The sequence below is a fragment of the Furipterus horrens genome, unplaced genomic scaffold, assembly GCF_987537825.1.
Source record: "Furipterus horrens unplaced genomic scaffold, mFurHor1.1.pri manual_scaffold_3, whole genome shotgun sequence".
Classification (NCBI taxonomy): domain Eukaryota; kingdom Metazoa; phylum Chordata; class Mammalia; order Chiroptera; family Furipteridae; genus Furipterus; species Furipterus horrens.
In genome coordinates, this window is record NW_028327173.1 from 63,655,477 (window position 1) to 63,683,129 (window position 27,653).

Sequence of the window (27,653 nt, forward strand, 5' to 3'; positions counted from 1 at the left end):
CCTGAGAATCTCACAGTTTCTTCTGCTGCTCCAACCCCACTGGTTTTTACAGCCAGAAGTTATGGTGACTTATCTTCCTGATACTGGAACCCTGGGCTTGGTGGTCTGGTGTGGGGCTGGGATCCCTCGCTCCCAAGGGTGTGGGACTGCCTGTTCCGTGTATCCATGTGTCTCCACCCTATCAGTGTCTCCACCCCTCCAACCCAACTGGATAAATGTGGCTTCCTTAATTCCTTGGTTGTTGGGCTTCCATACAGCTCAATTTTCTGACGATTCTGGGTGATAGTTGTTTTGTAGTTTGGTCATACTTTTTGCTGTGGTTGTGCAAGGGGGTGAGCCATGTTTGCTTATGCCTCCATCTTGACCAGAAGTCTTTTACATCATTTTTCAGTGATTTTTCACCCCTTGTTCTAGAAGTAGTTATATTATCTTCTACTCTCAGCAAGAGAAAAACTAACAGGACCCATATCTCAGAAAAGAGAATGTCTCAGAAGCTAAAAAGACACCTTCCTTTCCTTTTCCTTCTCCCCATGTGCTGGATGATCTATAGGCAGTCAGTCATATTGCTGATCCTGTCTGTCCTCTTCCTTGAATCTAAAATATTGGAAGCCTGGGAACTATACAAGGTTGGGCAAAAGTAGGTTTATACTTGTGAGTATGAGAAACAGTTTATTCTTGTATTATTAAGTATTGTATTATTTTCCATATGAACAACTGAAACCTACTTTTGCCTCATCCTATATTTCCTAGAATACAAAGCCAGCAAATATCCCAGGTTAGATTCTGTCAGTGGCCGACAATTATGAGAGATGAAGAAGGCAGAAGGGATGCAGAAGCCACACATTGTTCCTGTAGCAACAGGTTGGAGATTTCACAGTGGCCTCTGGGCATCCCTCCACTAATTACCTGCCTCTGGAGATGGTTTCCAGAAGTTCCTGACCTGTGTGGCAATACTTCCCTGAAAGTTAGCTGCAAATAGAGAGCTACCTGTGAGCTCCCCTTATCTTTGCTCTTCTAGTATTTCCAACTGTTTCTTAATCACCTGCCTATTTTAAGTACTTTCTGGCTACAAGCACCCTGCATGTTTTCTGTTTTTCCAACTGATGACTGACTGATGCGTCCTCTCTCTTAATTTATATAAATGTGTGCTCAGGCATCCATCTAACTAAGAAAATCACAACCCTAATTTAGATGATCAGTTGCAGATCCCCAGCCCATAAATTATAAGCTGATTTTAATTCAAAAGGTCACACATTTATGTGACTCCCTTTTCTTCCCTTAGGTTCTGGAAAATTCTACACAGATCTAAAAAAAAGCAACACCAATATCACCAATTTTCCATGTGATACCTTGAGGTTGGCTATATTATACATGTTTATCCTAAATATTTTTAGCTCCCTTTCACTTTATTTCCCTTGAATTATTTGTATAGATGTTTGACTTATAATTTTCCTAATATTTTAAGGCAGGGACTTTTTGTTTGTTCCCTAATGCCTAAAAATGTTTAAAGATCTTGATTAAATTAAATGTAAAATTTGTGCTTTTCTGTGTGCTTTGCTGGAGGAAACAGCAGCTTACACATTTAAAATTCCAGTTCACTTTAGCAAACATAAGCAAATCCCTGAGCCTCTTAGGTTCTCTGTTTTTGATCAGCAGTTCCATTTTATTCCAGAAAGCCTTCCCCTTCTCATATTCATGATGGATTTATGATTACACATTTCACACCTGCCTTAATCTCATAGATTTTAGGTGGTCTCCCTAGGTGATCCTTATGCACTAAAGCTGGAGAATCACTACAATGAATGACAACAGAGCTCCTTTTCTTTGAAATCCCGATGCAAGGAGTGAAATTCAAAGAATTTAAAGACATAGGATTCTCTCTAGGATTCATTTCTGGGAGGTGATGTTTAGAATCACAGAATTTGGGTGCTGGAAAGGTCCTTACAGAACATTTAATGTGAGACATTCATTAGCAAAATCAGCAATCTTATCTAGAGTTTCAAAGGCATTTGAGGGCAGAACAGAAATCAGAATCCAGATATCAGGAATTTCTAGTGCTTTCTTTGAGATGGTTGTCATGTACATTTGTGTGAGTGGGGAACTGAACAAATCTATGTGTGCCAGTCATACTGAAGACATGCATATGTATTAGCAGTTTTCTGAAAGGTAGCAGTGGAGTTCTAACAATATTTGTGCATTACATGTTTTTCCACTAGATGCAAGAAGCATCTGTGGAAGGAACACCATTTTTTAATACGCACAGAGATGTGACATGGGCTTGTGAAAGGCAACCCCCTCACTTTATCTCCAATACAACCTTATGATTAATAGGGAATGTGCAGGCTCTAATTTTAATAAATACAATACGGACACAGTTTATGGACATTTAAGTTATGCAAACTTGAAGTTGCTGACATAGAAAAAAATGTGCAAAGTTCTACTGCATAAACTTGCAACCCTCTAAAAAGCTGGCAAGAACTGTAAATTCCAAAACTGGCTGACCCAGTGAATTGCAAACCATGTTCACGAACTGGCACACAGAGGTGCCACAGTACATAGTACAACATGAACCACATGCTTATGGATGTGCACTGGAACCTTTCCATGTGACTTTAGTGACCATGGTGCTATTGTTTGCACTATAAGCCTTTAGCTCAGAAGTTATATATAAGAAAGCACTCTGAACCCCTAACCACTGCCATTAGTAGTTTGCCATTTGCTAATCTGGGAGAGAACAAACTCGAAACAGCACTGGAGAGGATGCTATAAAAATAAAATATAGACTTAGCCACCCCTCCCCCCCCCAAAAGAAAAAAGAAACCCTCAGCAACAGCATTTTCCATCCTAACATTATTCCTCTGTGATAACCAGTCTTAAATTATAAGTATTTTAAGTTATGTGATGTGCTCAGGAAAGCACTCCTCACACAAAATGCAGCTTCCCTTTAAAAAATTTTCATGTCTTAAATGATTCTAACCCCAACTCCTATGCCTGAAAGACAATGTGTAAAACTGGAAGAAGCCCTAAGGGTTTGCAATTTAATATCACACTTATTAGTCCACCAAGGGGATATAATTCTCTGCTAAGCATCCCAGAAGTCAGATTTGGTTTTTTGCATCTTTTTCATTCTTTTTAGTGCACGGTGAGAAGCATCACTGTGTAGAATAACGCTTTGGTTGTTTTTACTCCAGGCACTAACAGGGCTTGAGTTTGTTGCTAAGTCACCTCCATGGGTGTCTTCACAGGGCTTACTTTCCTTATGTTCATTCATTCAGTTAAAAGAGAGGGCCAAGCATTTTTATTGCCCCCACCCTGGATGATTAGAAGATTAATGAGCTTATAAGCACAACATAGTTTCAACTTCATGAGGAAATTAGCATACCAACAAGGGGCAGGGCATGCCCTATAATCTACGTGGGGCAGCATTGGGAGATACACAGAGCTGCCCCCCATCCAACCCACAGCCTGAAGCCGATGCTGCTGACTCCACCCAGTCCTTGGTCCTGGATCATCCAACTATGGGCTGTGCACATGCTCGGCATCAGTGAAGCAGGGGCACAGAAATTTCTAAATTTTGATTTTTAGTATTTACAAAAAAGCATCCCAGTACTGATGGTGAGGGAAATTGGAGCTTTGATGGAGGCTTACATTTAGTGTTGTTCTTATTTGGAATTACACCCATGGGGGCAGGGTGGTGTCATAATCATTTCAGTGCTTAGAGCTTCTAAAGGTCATTATGCCCCCAAATCTACCACCCACTTTTAAAGCAATTTCATCAAGAAATGTCAATATTTTATTTCCAAAAATATCTTCCTTTCCAAGTAGGCAGTCTTCATGAAGGATTAAAATTTCCCACCAATACAGACTTATCAGAACGCCTTGGACATATAAATCTAAGGACATTAAATCTTATTTGACTAGGGAGAAGCAAGAACTGGTCTGAAAAGGCCTAAATCACATTTTTGAAACAATCCTCTCAATGACTTGCAGGTAAGCTTGGGGTCTTAGGATCTGAGGAGAAACTTTTTTTTTTTTTCATTTTTTGTCCAACTAAAAGAGGGGTTTCTTCTCCATGAGCCCTGTGACAACCGCCACTTATCATTTCCAAACATATATGACTTCTCCACTCTTGCACCATCTGAGCTATGTGTGTACATAAAAACAAAAGCTATATATTTGCACCGCGAGTTTTCCCACTTGGATCCCCTCCAGATACCGTTCTGAATATGACACCACTGCAGGGTACTAAAAGTGGCACTTTCTTCAAAATAAAACATTTAAAGATCCCTTAGTAGCTATTCAGGGACTAAAATTCAATTTCAACTCCCCACCCTTTGGCCAGCTGTACATTCAAAATGTTTACATAAAACAAAAAGAGTATGTACTTCATGGCAAATGTGATTTTTTTTCTGCAATAAAAATCTGTGCTACAGTAACCACAAACTATATTTTTTACTTAGAAAATACACAAAGCAATAATGCACCTCAACAAAAGAGAAGATATTTTTCAAATTTTATTTTATAGGTAGCTTTATATAAGCTTCAAACAGACCCACTTACTACACAGAGTTTGTGAAGTCTACCCCTTCAAATCATAATACTCTTTCTTTTAGGACGTTATATCTAAAAGCATGACTTTTATTCAAATACTTTTATTACAAGTAGTTCTTGCACACAAATGTTACATCACAATAGCAAAAAAATGTAAACTTCTTTTGCAAACTACATAAATACTATAATATCTGCCTTGAAGTTATTGTTATTTTAAAATCAGAATATACTCTAAATGCTTTATAGAGAAAACTTTGGTCAGTAGCCTATGTGTATGAAACATTTTTATTTTTTTTTCTTGCTGACCTGTCTTTCATGTTACCTACTGAAGTCTTTGAAGGAGAAAATTTTTAAACAGGACCCACATTAAAATTCAGTCCACAAGTAAGACAAGAATCGGAAGCATGTTGATAACCATGGGCAAAGTATGAGATGTGAAAATTATTTCACATACTAACTCTGATAAGCCACCCATGGTATGGAGGTATCTGAAAACAAGAACTTGAATCGAGCTTATCTTTGATTCTATATAGAAGGACTTCAGCACGCTTGTCAATCTACCTTTTACTCTGCTGTATGTCTGTTTTCAAATGACTCACCTTTCTCTTTTCTTTTAGAACACAACAGGTCATTTCTTCAGCTATAATCCTCGACTGCGTAGTCTAGGTGGCCAAGGAGTTTATTTCATCAACACTATCTTTGATGTCTTTAAATACAAATCTGAAATGTATAAATATAAGATGCATTCACACACTCATGCATAGAGGACCACAACAAGCCCTTTTTTTTTTGTTTTGTTTTGTTTCAGGATAGTTTTCAATGTTGACCCTTTTGTTATTACTTTACAGTAAATGCCTATTCTCAGAATGTTAAGTTAAAAAATCAAGTTTTATCTGGAGTTCTTACCGACTTCTTATTCTGAGATTCCTACTGAATACCTAGCTACTGGCCACGGTTTCTTTGAGCAAAAAAAAAAAAAAAAAAAAATCACTGCTGAAGCACTTTAAAAAATTTTTAATGCATGCAGAAAGAATGACACAGGCATTCCAAGCAGCTACGTAAAGTGGCTCAAGTAACAGTATTATTTATTTTGGCCTAAGCCCTTTACCAACATCGTTTAAAACACAAGGAGAATGGCTACAAGATGGCAGCAGAGCCCAGAACACGCGTCCAGGCAGCAGGGCTCCAAGCGGTTCCCGGGCCAGGCAGCAGGCAGGAATCCAGTGGGCTAGCTTCCCTCTTCCTGTGCATTTCCTCTAAATGCATTGCATCCTCCCTTTACTGCCCATGCTCTTAAACCATGTAAAACAATTCTTTTTTTTTTTTTTTTAATCTAGCAATGATTAATGCAGAACTCAAATAACACTGTACATGTGCTTTGTTAGAGACAGGAAACCATTCTCAGCAGCTCTTTCCCCAGGGAGGCTGGGCAGGCAGAGGGCACCCATGGCTTAGGAACTGCTCTTGTTGCAGACCGTGTTTTGGGTGACGCCATCTTCCGTGTACTGGCTGCCTGTATCGCTCTTGCTGAGGACTGTGGAGGTGTTGCGGGAGGGCCGCTGCTCCGGGTTCTTCTGAGAGAGGCAGCAAAGCATCTTCTTCATGGTGCTGTACATGTCCTCATCCTTGTAGGAGTAGATGACAGGGTTCATGAGGGAGTTGAGCAACGCCAGCAGCAGGAACCACCTTTTCACGTGCTGCAGGCCACACTCCTTGCAATTCAGGCCATCCAGCAGCAGAACGACCAGGCCAGGGGTCCAACACACCACGAAGGCCCCTGGAAGGAGAGGAAAGCAAGCAACAGTTGCTCAGACCTCAGACTACTTATTTAGGTTTCCTCTGGCCCAGCCCTCCGTCAGCAGCATCAGGGGGCCTTACGAATTTGTTATGACAACTGCAAAGCAAACTTCCACCTTTCATCTGAGCATGTGTGAGACCCCGCTTGTTAGAAGCAAACAGCTGAGAACCCTTTGACTCTTGCCACATTCTATTTCACCTTCTTATCAGCTTACTCAGGCCTGGTAATTAGGGGCTTATATTTACCTCCTGCTTACTAAGCACTCCACATGCCTTATCTCTGGTTGTTCTTAGAACCACAGTAGGAGGCCGCTGCAGCCATTATCCACATTTTGCAAATAAGAAAATGCTCCAAATCCAGGGGCATATATGCGGAGGCCTCCCACTCTTAACCAAACACTGCTGTTCTCTAAATCAGATTTTCTAAATGCTTTCCTGAAAGTAAGACATATTGCATTGAAAGCATTCTCCTAGTCTTTTAACTAAATTGCCTGCTCAAAAATTTTGTACTTTATAAATCCATGCTTGTGCTTAGTAAGCACTAACATATTCATAGGCCATCTGCTTAATAATCTGCTCTAGACTGAGGTTTTTTTGTTTTTTGTTTTTGGTCAGAAATAAATCTCATGATGAGACAGATTTGTGCTTTTTAGCACATTTATTTATTTAGCACAATTTTAGCACCAATTGCACGTGAAAGGTAGTCTCTCTGGTTCTCTAGTCATCTGATTATACTCAGCTTCCCCCTAAACTTTCTGACATGTTTTTCCCAAAATATGACACATATGTTCAATTCCCCTCATTAGTCATCATAACTTCAGATAACAGTGACTATACAGTACTTACTGTGAGCCAGGCACTGGTATAAGTGCGTTCCTCTAGTAACTTCTAGAACCACAGTATGAGGTAGGCATCATTAGCATCCTCAGGAAACTGAGGCACAAGAGAAGTAACTTGCTCATGATCAAACAGCTTGTAAGGGACATCTCATTTTGAACCTAGGCAGTCTTTCACCATATGCTGTGCTCCTGGCCACTGTGTGACCTGCCTCCAACTCTGACATGGTTGCTTTCTTCCAAAGTCCTCATCACTTCTAAATGCCCTTGTTTATCCATTCAGTAAACATTCACCATGAGCTTACAATGTGCCAGGAACTTATACAAGACAATGAATGAGGTAAGTCCTATGCACTCCAGGGGCTGAAGGGCTAATGGGAGAGAGGGAATAAGCAAGCGACTCTGCAAACCACATCACCAACTAGTTACTCTTACTGGTTAAAATTAGTCTGGAACAGTATCCTCTGGTGGCTTTGTCTTCTTTCTGAGAAGCATAATAATAAACAAATCAAGCCAAGAATTATAAAGAGTCAGTGTGAGGTCATGAAAGCCCATGAGCTACAGGGTCAACAGGTATGCCCAGCTCCTCATCTTATGAGCTCCATGAAGGAGGCAAACAAATCATTTATCTGAGTCTTCGTTCCCTCACTTATCAAATAAGGATAATAATCGCAACTGTGAGGGTGGTGCCCAGCAATGAGCAGGCTCACTAGGCAGTGGTTATGTTGCAATGCCAAAGGTAGACATCTAGGAGGTATCAGAGGAGTTTAATTTTCCATTTCCCGTTGCAGCTCACCAATGGCTTCCTATTTTCTTCACCCTGTATTATTTTTGGTCTGGCTGACATATGCGAATAAAGAAGTGGACTTAGAGATAAGAGTTCAGAAATGTGGGTCTCAGCTCTTCACTTGCTGACAACTCTAGAAGACCCGTGCCACTGGTCTGGGCTGCAGCTCCCTAAGCTGCAAACTGGGGACTTCAGGCTAGTTCTGGGTTTTTTATTGTGGGTCAGGACCCCTTAGTGTACAATCAATTTAATGGGTTTGGACAAGTTTTTTTTTCTTCTTTAATTTAAGAAAGGAATGGAATGGAAATGCTCATATTGTACTAGATAGACTAAGAGAACTATTATTTCATGAAACTTTTCAGTTTTACAAACTATATGTATGTATTGGGTATGAAGTAAAACGTTCTTTCTTACTGTTGGACTAAGTCAAAAAGTTTCAAAAATACTAGTTTAGATCGTCTTTAAGGCTCCATTCAGCTCCAATGCTTCCAAACATAAGTGACACTTTTGTTCTGTCTGCTGTTCCCAAGAGAGGGTTCTATGCTGTCCAGAGGGAAGAACTAAAGGAACCAGACATCAAAAGCTGTAGCTACCAACTTTGATGTCAAGAGTCCTTTCCATGTGAAACTGCATATTTCCAAAGAAATTCCTTTAGGAGCATTTAAGGTCCTTGTGTTAATGAGAAGGAGGGGAAAAAACTGATTAACTTTACACTTTGTGAAATACAGGTGACAAAATTTAATAGAGTATGTAACTTCCAGACCAATGGGAGGAGAAGAATGGAACTAAAGGGAAGGAGAAAAGACCTCAGGGAAAAAAAAAAAAAAAAGCGTGCAGGGAGCAAAACTAGAAAAGTGGGACAAATAAAAAACAAAATGAGATGCTCGAAATGAGTCCAACTATACTGAAAACCAAACTCAGTGTTAACTGTGGTATAGTTTTAAAAAGCTGGTGAATCTGAACAATCTTATGTCTCACAGTGCATCTCTATGTGGTAAAACCATGAGGAAAAAGAAGATGATGAACAAAAAATTTATGATATGGTTATTTCCATGGGAGAGAAAGGGCACTCGGGAGGTTCTAGAGGTATTGGTAATGTTCTATTAAATTGAGTGGCAACTACACAGCTATTTTTAAATTCTTTAATTCTTTAAACTGTACATGTATCTTCTATAATTTTGTTTGATGTATTTCACAACACATATACACATCAAAAAAAGGATAAAAGTAAACTGACAACATGTTTTCCTAAAAACTGTTCTTTTAAAGAAATTTTGAAAAATCATAAAAGCTTTTTTTCCTCTCCAGCATGAAACTCTAGTTTGGATTAGTCAGAGAAATGAAACACTCAAAATAAATGTTCAAATCTATGCTCTGTTTGTCATATGTGGTAATTCATATATATTTTTCCTTTATATCAAATTATATAATTCTTTCAATCAACACCTGACAAACTTTTCACTGAGCAATGACCACATGCCATCCATTGTTTTAAGAATTTTATGTGCATTAACCATTTAATCTTCATAGTAACCCACCTTGGATATAGGTTTTAAATACATTTTAAACCTTAAGAAAGTGAAGCACAGAGAACTCAGGTAATATGCTCAAAGCCACACAGCTGATAAGTGAAAAGCCAGGATTTGAACCCAGGCAGCCTGGCACCAGAGCCTGTACTTCTGTCCACATGCTAGGCTGCTCAGCAGCAGGCCTTAAAGGATCTTATTACTAAAGTGAGTAATGGAAGAGGGGGGAAGGGGAGGTACTTCAGGCCTTTAAAGTCCCATTCATAGTAATGTCATATCTGACTGTCAAGCTGCATATATCACAATTAACTCATTCTTTGGTTCATTAACAGAAAGGTTTTCTGATCACGAAAAGAAGGAAGGAAGGGAGAGAGAGAGGGAGGAGGGAGGAAAGGGCAAAGGAAAGGAAAGAAGGAAAGAAAGCGAAAAGGAGGGAAGGAAGGAAGAAAGGAAGATAGAATTCCAACAAAAATATGTGCTGGCCATGGGAGTAAGAAGAGAAACACAAACCTGCTGACCTTTTCTTTATACTGTTTCCAAGAATGACAAAAGGCAAGCCTTCTTTGACAGAACAGCCCCAACACACTAAGTGCTGAGCTAGACACTGGGTCTCAGCAGTGTGGTCTGAGATGGTGACTGCACTCGGGCAGTAACCCTTGGAAACTGCACTTAGCTCCATGACTCCTCCGCCCGGCACATCTCAGAGCAGAGGCACCGTTTGCCTAACAATTCATTCTCTGGGGCTTTCACTATATGTCAGCAGCTAGATATGAGGCTGCCCAAAACATTTCAAAGGAGAAGACTATGTCAGGAATGGTTTGGCCTTGAGAAACTGTGATCTTGGAGAATTCTTGGACAATGTGTGAGATATCTTAAACGAGTGGCATATGATGGATCCTGGGAAATACATATCAGTCAGTGTCCCCTCAATTTCTAATAAATTTTGGAAGAAAAAACTAAAACAATGCTCAGACCACAAAAGGTGGAAACAAGCAGTTTTCAAAGAGAGCAAATCAAGCCTAAGCCACATTTTTATTTTTTAAATCAGGCAATAACAAATAGGAGTGGAAATCAGGTGGTATGTTTCTCTTGGAGAAAAAAAGGCTAAGGAGAGACGCAATGGGCCATTGCATAGAAATAGGAAGTACAGACTTATCCTGGTCCAGTAGGTCCCCTGAAAGAAATGGAAAAGTGCAAAGAGGCAGACTTTGGATGTAAAACCTCTTTTAAGTAAACAAAGCTATTTGGAAGAGGAACTGGTTGTTCAGAGGCTAGAGAGCCTCCTTTGAGCAGGGTCTTTCCTTGCCTGGATTATCCAGAGATGTTCAAAGGGAAGCAATTTTTCCCAAACGAGAGGAAGGAAATGGCTTCTTAACTCTTTCCCAGGTAGAAAATTGCTAAATTCCATAAAACTGTGAGTTTTAATGTCCCATAAAAATTTTAAAAATTTGACCTGTTTCCCAAACTTAATTATAGGACAATATGGCTAAACTAAACACTGATTAAGATGAATTCTCTGAGCTAGCAGTTCCCAAACTTGACTGGCCATCAAAACTATGAGGGAAGCTTTTTAAAAATGAAGATTCCCTGGTCCCACAACAGACCCAATAGTCATGATCTCTGGGGTGGGATGTGGAAATTTGTAGGAGTCAACCATTTCTCTATGCTAACCACAAATGGTTTAATCAAAATAATTACATCAGCAAAATAGAGTCACCGTATAGACTTAGCGAGAAGTCATGAAAAAGAGAAAGGAGACAGAATTCTTAAAAATAAAAATAAAAACAAGCATTTCTCGAGATCAATACCTTCACCTTCCATTTGGACAAATGTCTGAGCACATCAAACACATACATAAATGTCCAAACACTAGTAGTGAAACTAGTCTATGGACAAGGCAGACGCAGTCCTCCTCTGGCCTTTGCTGGTTCACCGGTTCACCCTATCAGGAATGCCTTCCCACCTCCTAATCTAAGATCTACTTTTCTTTCTAAGCTTAGCTCATATTCCGCCTCCTCCACCGGACCTCTTCCATCTGCACAGCCCACAGTAACAATTACCTCCTTTCAACTCCTGCGGTGTTTTCCACCTACAACACCCGCGTGGCACTGGGCACATTATCTGCTTGATTCCACTCTTACATTCCCTGAGAGCTCTGGGCCAGGCAGCGCGCTCAGGGCTTCACATGCAGCCATCATTTTAAACTCCCAGACCTATGATGTTGCTACTCTTGTTATTATTCCAGTCTTCCATATGCTGGATTGGAAGAGTAGAGTGACCCAAGTGTTTGTCCTAGGTCCAGAAGCCAAAAAACAGAAGAGTCATTTGAACTCAGGTCTGACTCCTCCAGACAACCTCTTGGGTATTGTGCTATACTGGAGGTGGTTGTAAATACATATATTCTGTTTCTCCTATGCGAGGCTCCCTAAGCGTGCATGCTGTGCCTCATACCTACCTGTCTGTATCCTTAGAATTTTTTATGGAATCCAACACTCATAACAGAGGAAATGAGTCAGCTGAACATAACTGAAGGTTATTAAGTGCTCACACGGGGTCAGGTACTGATGCAAACAATGGACAGTCCTGCCTTTCAGGCATTGACAGGCACGAAACCTAGATGTGATGATTCTGACCATTGCTAGGAAGGTCTCAGGTGAAATGATACTCAGTTGAGCTGAGTGCTGAAGGTAGAGAATGACTGTGCAGGTGTGAGAAACAGTATGAGGCATTTGGGGAACTGCAGATAGTTCAGGATGGTTTTAATCAGGGTTGGTAATTGAGGAAGTAAGATGAAGTCCAAGAGATGAACCTAGGTTAGATTTGGAAGGACCCTGTGGGCAATACTCAGGGATTTGGATTTGTTGTATAGATCAGACCCCATAAGCCTTTATTGTTTTTTTCAACAAGGAGTTTATCAAAGGAATTAAGCCTGAATGTCCTCAGGTATTCATTGTATATAGTGAATTAACCTCTCTCCCAAGCATGTAGAATGGTATGGTATGAGCCGTATACCATACCTGGGAGGATTAAAGGAATCCCACTGAAAAAGGCCAGATCAGAGGTTTTTCAGACTCAGTTGCAACTCCTTAGAGGGTTGGGAAATCAATTTTGCATATGACTAGGTAGCATGTGGTTCTGACAACCAAGTTGGAGAGACAGAAGAGGGGCAGGTTTGGAGGGAGAAAGTGGTTCAGGTTCAGTCACTGTGCACTTGGAGTATCTATGGCTTCTCCAGGCAGAGACATGGAGAAGGCAGCCAGACGCGTGTGTCAGAACTCTGAAAGCTGACTTGGGAGTCATCAGCAGTAGGTGGGCATGGAGCTGTCTACCCTTCCATCAGTAAATATTTACTAAGCAATCACTTACCATGTGCCAGCTACTAACACTGAATGTCTTCATGATGATTGCATTTGGATAACAATTCTATTCTCCTTGTATTGCCAAGTGACAGGTCAGTTATACTGATAAGAAGCAATTTTTTTTTTTTTTTTACTTTAGTAATATTCTATGTTCTTTCAGTACCTGTTTAAGAGATGCACTTAGAGTGCAAATAGACTATAGATGAGCTTTCCTCTAGTAAGTTAATAAACTAGCTTCAGTGCTATACTCAAACCAGTATTATCAGTTTAATGTTAATTTCTAAAGTATAGTAAATCATATGCTAAGATATTCAATTAAGTATTGAAATGATATTTAACGACTGCAATTTAAGGTAGTCAGAAACATCAACTTAAGAAAGGTCTAACACTTTGGAAGACACAATTACAAATGAAAATATTGGTAACAAGTGAAATAAAAGAACTTTCAAAGTCCCCAGTCAGTATTATGTTTAAATAATCTATAACTGTCACTCACATTATTTGGAAGTTTTCAAAATATCTCAACCAGTACTCTGGTTAACACTTCATCTACACGTTATAGGGAATAAGAAAGAAGAAGACTGGTTCTTCTGGGAGCAGGGCCTCTCAATGGAATGTATTTAAGATAGTTAAGCATTCTTGGGATTTTAGTGAAAGACACGCAGAAGACGGATGCTCCAAGTTGCATGATGCCTGTTCTTCAAGGCTCATACTTTTCTATTCCAACTAGTTAGCCGTATTTTCATCTGTTTAAAAATTCACACATGCAATTAGAAAGAAATCTTGACATGCGAGTGGCACACAAAGAAAGCATCCATACCAAAAGCAATCACTCACACAGAATAGTTTTACTCTGGCACATGGACTACTCATTTCATCAAAGAGGAGGATATATTTTAAACATGTTCACTCTGTTATTCTTTGTGTTTAGTCCAGGAAAAAGTGGCAGGGCACAAGCAATAATACTAGCCTAGTCAGCCACAGGGCTGTCTTATTTACTGAAATAGAAAATTACAACTCTACATAAAAATCAGGTTGTGAACCTCATCATAGGGAAGCTCTTTTCTTACTTGAAAAGAATTTTAAAACTAAAATTTGAAAGTAAATGGCTCTGGTAAGAAGCATTACAATGTGTAAGTTATACACTAATAAAATATTCAAATGAAAATGCTCTTTCCATACTAATGGATTTATTCAATAATTTAAAAATAACACTTCTACATGTGGTTTGCATTCAACTGCATACTCATTTACCCACAGTGTTTTAGGAGTCCAATCATTCAGAAAATAGACTGTCACATGTGTGAAAGGAATGAAAATATATACCTTTAGTAAACCTGACTTATTTTTACTGTAGAAAATAAGAAAACACAAAAAACACTTCAAATAGATGATGAGCAGTTAAGAAGCATTCCACAAATGATTCATTTAACACTACTGCTACCACTGTTGAATCTTTTGACTCTGACAACTGGTTTTAGACACTTGTTTTAAATTTATGGTCAACTTTGGAAAATTGAAAATCTTGATGCCAAGCGGTTATGAGATAAAATTTAAAGCAGAGGCATAGCAGTTAGAACCACAACCTAGACCTAATTCTAGTGTTTAACTCTGGGCAACAGCTGGAAGTCATAAAGGGCATAAGAAAACACCATCTCCTCCTGTGGAGTCCTCTTTAAGCATCAAAGGCACGGATCAACAATATCTCAGCACCTCATTAACTATTATATCAAGGGCTCTACAGAATCTAAGAAAAGGTGTGAGGTCAGCTATGCGTGTTGGCACATTGCCTGGAATAATGTTCACGACTGGCAGATCTCAGCTAGCCTGCCCAAGGACCTAAAATTCTCACCAGAGTCATTCCTTCGAATTAGGAAGGCCCATGCTGCCTCTTACCTAAAAACATTAACATATTAAGCTGTAAGCATGTAATATTTTATCACATGAACTGCCATTAGCAGAGTAGGGTCCTGGGGCAATGGAAAAGGAGTATCTTTGGTGGAGCTGAAAATTTTGAAAAGGGTTACTGACCTGGATAGGAGACAAGATTCTGGACACCCAGATGGCACAAAACACCATTCTAAGCTCAGAAGAAGGACACAGGAAGCAGTAGGAGCTGGGGGACTTGAGTAGGGAGGGCTGAGCCTGGAAAAGTGACCGCATGGTATGGCTCAGGAACTACAGGGCCTGACACAGCAGCTACCACTTTCCATCCCACACATGGCAGCATCACTAACCCACTTCACCACCTGCTTATGAACCCAGATATAGCCTGGTGTCCTGCACAGCACAGTGCTCCAAATGGCCTCTAGCAATCCGTTGGAATTTGCCCTTGAAATGAACCCACTTCCCATCTTTGTATAATAAAAAGACCATAGGCTTGAGACAGGGCAGACTCTGAGTTGAAATCCTGGTTTTTGCCCATTGAACAAATCAATTCACCTTCCTGAGCCTCCCACCATTCTCTTAACTATGGAATGAGCATGTTGATAATGAACTAACTAAATTTGGGGGAGTATTTAATGAGATAATGTATGGAGAGTACCCAACACAGAAAACACTCAGAAAATGTTAGCTCCAACTGCTCAGATAGTGTTGGTTACCTCCCCTGCTGTACTTCCTTTGGCAATTTATAAACACGTCTGGTAGGGTGCTTCCATTGCTATTGTGTGCCCACACATGCACGCGTGCAAATGCACACACTTTATTCCACTATATCCTATTTCTGTATGCACTTGGTTGCTCTGTTAGACTGACATCCCCAGGGGAGATCCCTTTTATATCTTATTCAACTTGAGTACCCCGTGATTAGCCAAACGCCATACACATAGGAGGTATGTCATAGAAGCTTGTTAAATGAAGAATTAAGGGATCTTGATTCTGTGGGGGACAGACAGGCATGGGGAGATGTGGGAAGCAGACAGGCTTGGTTTAAGAGGCTCTGACCGCTGGGCAGAGCTGCCCCCAGCTGGGCCCTTAGCTGGCAGGTTGTCTCCCAGGCCTGCTTTGAATTCCACCCTCCGGGAGGATTTTAAAGATAGAATAGAAATCCAAAGTGGCTTTTAAGGAAAAGGGAACCTGCTCTGTTTTTCTCTATAAAGCCTTAAATCCTTGTCAGTATGTGAAGAACACAATGATTAAGTAAGAGGAAGTGCTCTTGACCTTGTGTAAAATACCTGGATGTTTCAACCCTGTATTGATCTGCACTTCCCTTTCACTCCATACCATTTGGGGAAGTGCTGCATATTTTCCTTAAGTACTTCCACATGTGGAAAGTGGATAAAAACCCTGGCTAGTAAAGAAACAGAGGTGATTTTCCACTAGAGAAAACCCCCTCCCTTCCTTCCTCAGATGGAGAGTGTCTGAGTAGTTTCTTCATCCACTCCGAGGGACCCAGAGTCTCTCTCAGATTCAAATCCAGATCACTGGACTAGAGTATGCTTTTCAAAAGTCCATTCTATTTCTTCATCCATATCTTAATGAGATTAGGCTGAATGACCTGAGAGTAACCTTTTGATGCTTCTATGTTTCAATCATAGCCTTCTTTAGTCATGGCCAACATTGGGTCCAAGTAACTGAGCAGAAAGGCAAAAATAGATGGTCTGTGTGGTGCCAAGTGACAGGGAGAATTTTGTGCCAAATCTTAGATGCATGTCACATGATTCCCGCAGAAACTAGCATCTGGCAATGGGGCATCCAGAATGTTCTTTGATGTTTGATGTTTTTTCAGCTAATGTTTGTTAAGTGTCAGGCACTGGGCTAATCACTGGGATAATAAGACAAAGGACATAGAGGAGCTAATGATTACCATACAGGGTGTACACAAGATATTGTAAGTGCATACTGATAATGGTCTCTACAACAGGTAGAATTACTGTCCTCTATGGGGTCACCACGGATTGAGTTTTTAGAAGGATAGAAATGTTAAGAATAGCAGCTACTATTACATTGTTTTCAATATAAACAATATTTTTGAAACAATGTTTAAATAATTGGAAATAATAATAATATTGAAACCAGTAATATTGATTGAAAATAATATTGAAAACAATCATATTATTAAAACAGCAATTGAAAACAATCATAATATTGGTATAAAAGATATTCATAAAATCTTGTTGAGTTTACTAAAAAAGGTTACAAAACACTATGAATTGTAAGATTCTATTCTGATTAAAAAAGAATAAATTAAGCATGCATTTATGTGTATACATGGATGCGCTTAGAAAAGATCTCAAAATATATATCCAAATATCCTAGCAGATATAGGCAGCATGTTCCAACTGATTTGTCCTTCTTCCTTCTTTTATTGTCTTAATTTTTTGCCATGAGCATGTCTTTCTCTTAAAAAAATAATAAGTTCTCACTAAAACTACTTCTGTTTCTGTTTTGGGGAACAAATATACTTGCATGCACTAGATTTCTGCTGCAAGATGTGCCATAAAATTGATCCTATGTAGCTGAGAAATGAGAAGGTCAAGACTGCCTTTCCCAGTGAATCTCTTAAAGGCAATTTCTCTCCATTTTACCTACAGGTAGTTCCTTAAATAGAAAAATGCCCAGCAAGAACATAAGAAAGTTATTTAATGGTAAAACCATGCCATAACCCTTGAAGTGGAGTCAATTAAAGAAACAATTGTGAAAAATGTGAGATTATTGCAATATTAATTTAAAGTTTCCACATTGCTAGTTGTATTAATATATTGATCACAAAAAGCACAAAGGTAAAGAAAGGGAAATATACTGTGTTGTCCATACCCTGAGCCAAAAGGTCCCAAATGATCACTCACTTCCCCATCCCCACAGAGTACAGCTGTGTCTGGTCTCCACTTGAAAGCAGGGCTCGGGTGATGGAAGCCACCACCATAGGTTACATATTATGGGGGTGAGGCTCATTAGAGTCCCTCCTTTATCCATTATCAGAAAATGAGTGTCCACACAATCCACTTCCCAGATAACTGAAGCTTAAAAGTCTTTTCAACACAAGCCTTTCCTCCCTTCATCATGAAGCGGAGCCTACTGATCAGACCTATGCCTTTTCTTGATAGCTGTGTCACCAACGTGGGTGATATTACTTGTACCCTCATGACAGCGACCATCAGCGTTCACAGACAGTAGTCCCTGTGCCTCTGACATGCCCTTCGGCCTTTAGTTTGCTGCCTATAAGGGACTGTGGGCTTAGCAAGTTCAGTAAGAATGGCAGTCGAATCACATCAACAGAGCTCTAAAGAATGACATGGGGTTGGGGGGCTCATCAGAAGGCTTTGAGACAACTATTTGTGCTCAAAGGACATTTTCCACTATGGGAATAGGTGCCAGAGACTGTTTTATAAAGTAAATAAATCCAGGGACACCCAGAAAACACAATTCATATCTATCTTGGCTAATTTTAAGAATTTACCTCCAGGAAACATGAAAAGTAGCTCACCACCATTACATTTTTTTTTTTAAGCAAGCAAACAAAGTGATCATTAAGCAACATTTATAGCTCAGTTCCAACGTTTCATCTGAGATCTGAAAACTGATACAAGGACACAGGAAACAGATCCACATCTTTTTTCCATTTCCAGTCCTCCCAGGGAAGGCAGGCTAGGCAAGCATTGAGCACACACACAAATGTGGAGCTATTTTGTTGTGAGTACACCCTGCTAATTCTTAAACAGTCAGGTTCTCTAATACTCATTTTGCATTGTTTATGCTTTCTGCTGCCAAGAGAGAATAAAATCCAAGTGACAAACATCGACAGTTTTAACTTGGCAGGAGGATGAATCAGCACCACTCATATTCTGTAGAAACATCTTCCACTGTTACTTCTGATCACGCCTAACTTTTCCCTAAGTTAGCTGGAATTGGTATTTATATGATTAGCTAGCTTCACAGGAATGTAATGTGACACCATCTTTGTTTTCTAAAGACTTTTTTTGTTTACTTTGTAATATACAAAGCAACAGCTGGTAAGAGCCTACTGCTCAAATCCCAAGAATATATCAATATTTACTGATTAACCTATTAACCAGCAGCACATTGATGGCAAAGCTGCAAACATGAACTTCTTTTCTTACCCTCTTTATTTCTCAGCCCCTTAGCTGCCCTGCTGCCAGCCTCATCCCACCATGTCCTATTATTTTCAAATGCTCTTCTTTATCTAATTTTCCTCACTTTCTCTTCTTCTTCAGGAACTCAGCTTGTACCCTATTTGTGACGAAAACCCCACCATCTTAGCAAACCCTTCAAATGTAAACAGCGCTCACGTGATCCCACTCTTCGGGTTCTGTCCCAGGATTCCATGCATCATCCAACAAACATTTATTGAGCCCCCACGAGGAGCCAATGAGAGTGCCCCATACCTAGGCCACAGAGGTCAATGAGTTACCCACGAGCTCTTTCCCCGTTCCTGACTTCACCAGTTCCTTCTCCTAGTTGAGGTCGCAGCCCCACAAGTGCCCTTGGGAGAGGCAGTCCTGGCGCCATACAATGGAGCGGCCAGCCCAGCCACTCCCTAAAACATCACTGCTGTTTGCCTTGTTCATCGGGTGACTGGTTGATGGGTCGATTTACTAATTCATATCACCTCAACTGGAATGTAAGCATAAAAGTGGGAACTTTGCCCATTTAATTCACCTACAAACAGCTTCCATGTACACAGTGTTTTCTAGTTCCCTTCTGGAAGTTCTGATTCTAGGAATCTGGAATGGGGCAAAGAATCTGCATGTTATCAGTCAGGCTCATAATCAAGAAAAAGAAAATTATTGGCAAAACATGACCTAATTAATAATTTACTAGAATGAACAAACTACACAATCTGAAAAAAGAAAAACTATCATGTTATTTAGGAAGGAAACTTCATTTCCTTCTTCGTTTGCTCTGAGGAAACTTTCAAAGTTTGATAGAAACAATATGAGGGAATGGGTGGCTTAAGTCCATAGGAAGGATGAAAAGAGAAGAAAGTAAAGTAAGGCTGGAGAACACAAATAGATTGTGTGTAAAAGGCAACAATGAAAGGAGAGATGGACGCTGTGAGCACCAGAGGGGATGCCGCTAAGTTAGCCCTCGGGAACCTGGAAACGGGAGATGAAAGGTTAAGCTCTAAACCAAAGTCACCTTCAAGAAATCTTATACTAGTCCCCAGACCTGCAACATCTTTACTGAAATCTGACTGAAGGCAATAACATCTTAACAGGAAGAATGTCATGAGAGCCAGAATGTCTCGAAGGACCCTATGCAATACCCAGGGAGAAAAGTTCTCAGTCAAGGTCACTCTGTTCTCATGGCTGAGACATTTCTCTATTGTTCTAAATCTATTCAAAATACAGCCTCTGATTGTGACTGGACTTGTCATGTATTGAGTATCTGAAACCGCTGGTAGTTATATTTCTTAGTCCAAATAAGTATGTTGGCATTCTAGTTAATCGCGCACACACACACCCAGCCATACACCCATACACACTTGTCATCTAGAGACACAGCAGGCCGGGGGGGGTGGGGGGGGAGGAGAAGGAGGCAAATCAGTTCTGACACCTACGCTTTATTCCCGTTCTTCCCTCTGCTATCTTCACTGCCTGGTGATCTTTTTCTTTGAAGGCCAGCTCATTTGTTACCTTCTCTGCAAAGCTTTCCCCAGTCACTCCACTCAGGTTGGGTCAATTGCTCCCCGTTCCACGGTTCCACAGCACTCTCTATGCACTTAGTGTTAGATTACACCATTAGTGAAGCCCTGGCTGGTTTAGCTCAGTGGATTGAGCGTCGGCCTGCGAGCTAAGTGTCGCTGGTTCGATCTTCCAGTCAGGGTACATCAGAGAAGGAAAACTCTGACTCCAAAAAACCTCAGCTGCCTTGCGGCATACCTCTTCAGGGGAAAGGCTAAGGGAGTAAACCCCGACAGAAAATCCGGAGCCGGAGTCCCTAAGGCGGTTTGACGTTGTAGTCAACACCGGCAACTCCTGCGGCGCACCTGAAGCCAAGCTGTATTGACTCCGTCTTTCCCTTGGACCCTTCAGCTGCGAAGAGAGGGGGGGTCTGCTGCATGGGCAACAGCAGACCCTCCATATCACCCTGCCCAGGCTCTGTAGCTTCAGCTTCACTGGAGAGGACACTCCAGCGTCATCACAAGATGTCGATTCAACACGGGAGGAGACAGATACCGTGTCACTCCCGAGTCGGACTGCACAGCCATTCTCGGCGGTGCAGATAGACTCTTAAGAAGCTACACCATCGTCTCTCGAGACGGACGGCTGCTGCCGCCGCCGACGACGACGACACCATTAGTGGGTTATCCCTCTACCTGGCAGCTAGACTAAGAGCACCTGAGGGCAGAAATGCTGCATATTCACCTTGGGTTCTCAATACCTGATTGGGGCTATATGCTTAGTAGGTGCTCGATTTTGAAGGAAGCAGGGAAGTTAAGCTGAAATGTCACAGACAGGAAATACAGAGGTAATTAAATGTGACCCTTGCTAGATTTTCACTTAGAAGGATCCACTCCAGTCCACTGGTTTCAGACAGAACACTTCTCTAGCAACAGGCCCTAATCACTTTTCTATGCCATCGAGGCAAGTGCAAGGGGGCACCATAAGAGACCCACCTTATGAATTTACTCATTAGCTAATTCTGTTTCCAAACTCTGCAAGTTGGTTTGTTGGAATTCAAAATACACTTTGCCATGAGCACAGCTGATCTATGGGGCTCTGAGTCATCTGTAAAAGCCTGTTCACCCGTATACATTTGATTACTTTATAGGCAATTCTGGACTCATAGCAATTTAATTTGCAGTGACTTCTTTTCATTGATTTATTCTTGGTTGGTTATACCCCCCCCCCTTTTTTTTACTGTTGCTGATATATGAAATAACTTCCAGCAGTCTCCTCCCAAACTGTGAGCCTTACCTTGCCCCACTACTTCCTGCAAAGGGTGTTAGAGGTCTCTGTTGATTCTGGTTATTTCTTCAAGACCCATCAGTCCTTTCCCAGAACTCCATATACCTCTTATACCTCTGCACTTGAAAATAAATTAAATTAATCTTAAAACATACAATTCCTTACTCTATTTACCCTGTATAGTTCATATACATACACACACACACACACACACATGTGCACTTTAAAGACATACTCATGCTTTCTGTTATGTACAAATATTTTATTCAGAGTTGATAAAATAGAGAATTGGTAAAACATTTCCTTTAGAGAGAGATGAACATTCCAGGCCCTTGGATGGGAACACAGTTTCCTTTTAAGACATTATTTTTACTAAAATATGATTAAACGTAGTTTCCATCACTTTACCCTGGAAAGAAGCAGCAAGTTTCACTACAAGGACTGCTGTGCGAACTATCCTGTACTGCTGAGCCATCACATCCTCCTGCAGGCAAGAATGGTCACTTTCTCCCCCTAATCATCAACACATTCATTAATCTCCATAATAAGCCTGGGGAAAACAAGACGGTTTAAGGGGCAGTTCCTGCCCTGAGAGTGTTTGTCTTGTAGTGTGGCAAAAGGGCACAGGCCAAAAAATAATAACTATTGTTAGGTAGTAAATGACATACACCAAATGAATGGAATGAGCCAATGATAAAGCAACTTAGAGAAGACGTTTCTACAGGTTGGGTGAGTGAAGATGAACTGATGGAGAAGATAGGGTTTGAGGGGAGTCAAGAAAGAAATACAGGTAGGAAGAACACTCTCAATGTGTCCCCTGACCCACCGGCCAAACACATAACTTATAAATATACCAAACACCTTTAGGATCAGATGCCATACTGTGGTGGTGTAATACCAGCAAGCTGGGAGAACCCAGGTGCACATTTCACATAAAGGAACTGTAAACCCCGTTATCACAGGAACCTGGGAAGCCAAGGGCTTCTCTTCAGATTTGGGGTGGTTTATTATAATTTAGAAAAGAAAAGTTTGAGGCTTTTTCTTACTGTCTATATGTTTCCACATTTGGGTTAATCAAACACATTTAAACCACATTACACCACAGTTTGAAAGAATCCACTGTTTAAAAAGTTACATTTCCTGTCCCAGTAATCAAATGAGATTAGTAAGTCAAGATGTGTACACAACAATACACAATTTGTTCATCTGTGAAAAAGAAACATCTAAATCATACATGTATAGAGGCTGAGAAAGATCACTCAAAGTTTCAAGGAGTGTGTCTTTGAATTAGAGACCACCTATGTACCTTAGTCCAGGATATTAGACAAACAAAACACCCTAAATTTAATAAAGGGCAAATAAATGGACTCCAGGATACTGTCTCACTCCAACTGTGGAACCGAAGATATCATGATACTCAAATAACAAAAAGTTCATCTTCTTATCACTTCACCCCTTACCCATAGAAAAACCATAAAACACTTGCTCTTTCAACATACCAATTTTTATTTTCTTAAAGCAAATGTATTTCTTTATTACTGTGTACAATGACTAATTTGGTATACATATACTGAAGGATTTACTAGTTAGGTAAATAGACAGTAAAATCCCCTCCTGGGGCTGGGGAGGCCTGAGTGACAGAACAGATTAAAGGTCCCTCAGGGTAGCTTAGCACAGAGTCATCACCATGACCATGACCTTTATTTTCACTCTAGGAAAGGCCTTTTGTGATTTGGAAAGCCTACAATGACATTGGTCAGAGGGCAGTATGGTGCAGTGTTTTAACAGCTTGGTCTCAAGGGCCAGATGGCTGGGTTCAAATCCCAGGTCTACCACTTGCTTTTGGGTACCCTTGGGCACTTTTTATCTAACCTGCTGAGCTCCCTCTCTACCTCAGTTACCTCATCTGTAATATGGAAATAATAAGAATACCTGCCCCCTGCGGTTACCAGAAGGGCTCCATGTCCAATGACACATGAAGTACCCGGAGCAGCGCTCAGCACAGAGCAAGGCTTGATGTGTTAGCCATTCTTGCTGCTGACCCTGCCCGCCACATTTAAAGATGGTGAGAGTCAAACTCAAGAGTCTGGCATGGGGTGGAAAACTAGTAAGTAACCAGCGTTATTCCAGATGTAGAAACCACCTGTTGTTTTCTAAGAATCCCAGAAGGATAATGGTTTCTAAAATAAAGTTATGTCTTTTAGGACATAGCTCTACAGATGGAACTAAGAGAAAAAGATGGAAGTGGCAGAAGTAGCATGCTAAGTCCTCTCCATTCAGCTTATCTCTATTACATCACTAGAAATGCTGCAGATATTTTTTATTTCCATGCCTGTTTTTCCTACTAGGCCATATGTGCCTCAAGGACGAGGACTACACACAACTGACTTTGCATTGCCAGTGCCTGACATAAAGCAGGTACTTAAGCAATATTTATTCATGAATGAATGATCAAATGAGTGAATAAAAGAATAAAGATACATGTAGATATTTGTTCGACAGCAGACAATGCTAATAGAGCAAAATTTGACTCTTGGATCACCAGGTAGAAGCTAATACTAAATGAGAAGAGAGATGAACAGGAATGATGTTCCCGTATCCTAGAACCTCAGTTTGAAAGTTCTTAGCTTTTACCGTACGAAGCTTTCATTATGAATCATCTTGTTTGTTTGGCAACTCCAATTGGCCTAGCCAGAGCTAATGTGCTGCACAGGGCCCTTGGCAAGATTATTTGCTTTATGTAGGTGATACACGCCCATGCAATTAAAATATTTAATGCTTGTGCCCAGTTTGAAAGAGATCAAGTCATCTTCCCATGCTTATAAGAAAATCTTATCAATAAATCTAATGAAACATTTTTTTGTTGACTCACAGAGTCTGAGACTTGCAAGCACTCTTACAGTTTCTCTCTCTATCCCCCCACCCTGTGAAAGAATCCCTAAGTAGCACAACACTTGAGGGTCATCTAACATCCACCTACCGCCTCCAACAAGGGGGAGTGCACCCCTCGCTGTACTAGGGAGCCAGATTCATTGCAGATCAGCTCTAATTAAAAAAGAAATTCTTCTGAATTTTCTAAGTTAAAATATCCTTTCTGTAATTTCTACAACTTGATCCTAGCTTTAATGTCCAAACCTCTGTAATATAATTCCTTTTCCAGGTAACAATTCTTCAACTGTATTAAGATAACTGTTCAGGTTCTCATTTATTCTCTTCTTTGGTGACCCTGGCTGGTTTGGCTCAGTGGATTGAGCGTCGGCCTACGAGCTAAGTGTCGCTGGTTCGATTTTCCAGTCAGGGCACATCAGAGAAGGAAAACTCTGACTCCAAAAAACCTCCGCTGCCTTGCGGCATACCTCTTCAGGGGAAAGGCTAAGGGAGTAAACCCCGACAGAAAATCCGGAGCCGGAGTCCCTAAGGCGGTTTGACGTTGTAGTCAACACCGGCAACTCCTGCGGCGCACCTGAAGCCAAGCTGTATTGACTCCGTCTTTCCCTTGGACCCTTCAGCTGCGAAGAGAGGGGGGGTCTGCTGCATGGGCAACAGCAGACCTTCCATATCACCCTGCCCAGGCTCTGTAGCTTCAGCTTTACTGGAGAGGACACTCCAGCGTCATCGCAAGATGTCGATTCAACACGGGAAGAGACAGATAGTGTGTCACTCCCGAGTCGGACTGCACAGCCATTCTCGGCGGTGCAGATAGACTCTTAAGAAGCTACACCATCGTCTCTCGAGACGGACGGCTGCCGACGACGACGACGGTGGCTCTTCCCTAATTCCTTCGTCTGTTCTGGATCCTTCAAAACCCAGTCACCTTCCTGTAGGTACATACTGCACTAACAATCAAAATGTGATGTCCAGAGCTGGCCTTACAGTGCCACTGGGGATTAACTCGGGTCCAGAGAAAGCAGGACAACCTCTCTCACGCTGGAGTCCTCCTGTTTGATTCCTGTGTCTATGATAGCAATCTCCTTTCTGACAATGGCACAGCATGATGTCCTCCACACCACAGGACTTGTGGTCAGTAAAAACTATCTTCTTACAACATGCTGTTCTTGCTCGTTTTGGGATCTCTTTCTACTCTGGTGACAGCTGTTTGAATCTGGACCCTCCTACCTAACATATTATCTCTTCTTTCCTCTTTTTGTCCTCTACATAGTCTTCACCTACCAGCAATGGTCTTTACATCTCTGTCATTGGCATTTTGCTGAGGAAATACAGACCAAGTGCAGAGTTCCCTGGCAGTCCTTGACATTCTTGCTAAGTTGACATCAATCCTATCACTCAACACCAGCCTTCAGCTGTCATTGTTCAGTTATTGGTGACTCTCCTGACTGTTCTATATTCTTAAAAAGAATTCTATTTATTGAAAGAAAATTACTTAGTTTATCATTTATTAATTTAAAAACTCAGCACTTTAATCATTTAATCACCCTGACCACAGTTCTCTTTGATCACCAGAATATTACATCCAATAATCAAAGGTCTGCTTGACATCTACATATATACTGTGTATAGCATTCTCTTTAACAGCTTGTCTTGCAACCTACTCACAAAATGTAAATTGGGTGATTAACTTGTTATTTAATTTTTGTGGTGTATTATGAACACCACTTCTTCTTTTTTTTACTTAAAAATCTATTATATAGTTTTGCTGATCATATAAGATTCTTCATCAAACATTAAAATAGTTAGCAATATAAATTCATGACTTATTTTCTGACTTCATAAAAAACCACTCCTATGTATAAAATATTCAGAAATTTTATAAAGATGGTCAGAATACGAAATGTAAAGTTCTAAAGTTCAAAAGTATTCTTTAAAAAAAATTTTTTTTTTCCTTATACATTGTGTTCTAGGGAAGAATAATACAATTTCATTTTCAGTTGACCATAAAAGCTTATTTGGGACTTAATTTAGGAAATTAGAACAAAATCTTAAAACTACAGATCTCAGGATGAACAGCCATTTCTGTGCTTTCTGATTGCCTCCTTCTTTAGATCAAGAAACTGAGACTCAGAGGCGGTAAGTGAATCTTATGAGCAAATGATACAATTAAAGCTGATCTCTCCTGGAAATTAAAAGTCCCCTATCTTAAAAAGAATTCTATCACTGAAAGAAAATCACTTCCTTTATCATTTATTAATAAAACAAAACACCTCACTTAATATGAGCACAGCACTTTAATTATTCAAAGAAAACCAGAGCATTCCTCTAGGTTGATTCCACGTCCTCAGCAGATGTGCTTTGCTGAAGGCGGCCCGTCTGGGGCCAGCAGGGAGAACTTGGGGTCCTTTTGCGTTCTAGAAAGAAACCAGAATGACCTCAACTCCTATGCAGTCAACACAGGGTAAATGAAATGACCCACTTCGGCAGGAGTTTCTCATCATAAAACGTGGAAAGAAGGCCCCTTAGCAAAATCTTCATGGTATGTACTATACACACACAAATGATACTCATTATCAGTTTGTTGCCACGGAAAAGGAAGGATGACAGACTAATGAGAGAAATGAGATCTGGAAACTCCGGCGAGTTTGTGCCGATTGTAACCAAACCTCACGCTCCTTTACATGCCCCTCCCCTTCTGGGCCACAGTAAAATCAAAGGGGACATGGTTTCCTCCTCTAGGTAGAAACTTATATTCATATTTGCCCAGAAACTAGAGTACAAAGAACGTTATTTGTAGCTGAAGAAAAATGATGTGATTCAGAAATGGCATACTTACAATATATATAATTCAGTCCCATCACATGTACTTGAGCCACACCCTCCTGGGATGGCTGAACAAGGCGGCCTCTACGGCCCCTACTGTTGTAACACAATGTGATTTTTAAAACATTTCCCTAGAATACCAGAGCTCCAGATGTGCTGGGGCATAAAGAGCATCAGCCCAACTCCTGGAGAAACAAGTGCACTTACCCTCC

The 27,653-nt window shown here is 40.6% G+C and overlaps 1 protein-coding gene across 2 annotated transcripts in view; it reads right to left on the reverse strand.

Annotated features, from left to right (window-relative positions):
• Positions 1-5,526: 5,526 nt before the first annotated feature.
• LPAR3 (lysophosphatidic acid receptor 3) overlaps positions 5,527-27,653 on the reverse strand; it is a 48,081-nt gene continuing 25,954 nt past the window's right edge. The window contains exons 1-2 of one of the 2 annotated variants that reach the window (XR_016509972.1): positions 14,888-15,075; positions 6,268-6,328 (exon numbers count right to left, since the gene is read on the reverse strand). Coding sequence is in view for 1 of the 2 variants with exons in the window: in XM_090271699.1 (XP_090127825.1) it covers positions 6,003-6,328 (326 nt within the window). In the remaining variant the exon portion in view is untranslated. Of the gene's footprint in view, positions 6,329-14,887; positions 15,076-27,653 lie in introns of those variants that run through there. The other variant, XM_090271699.1, reaches the window with a different exon arrangement.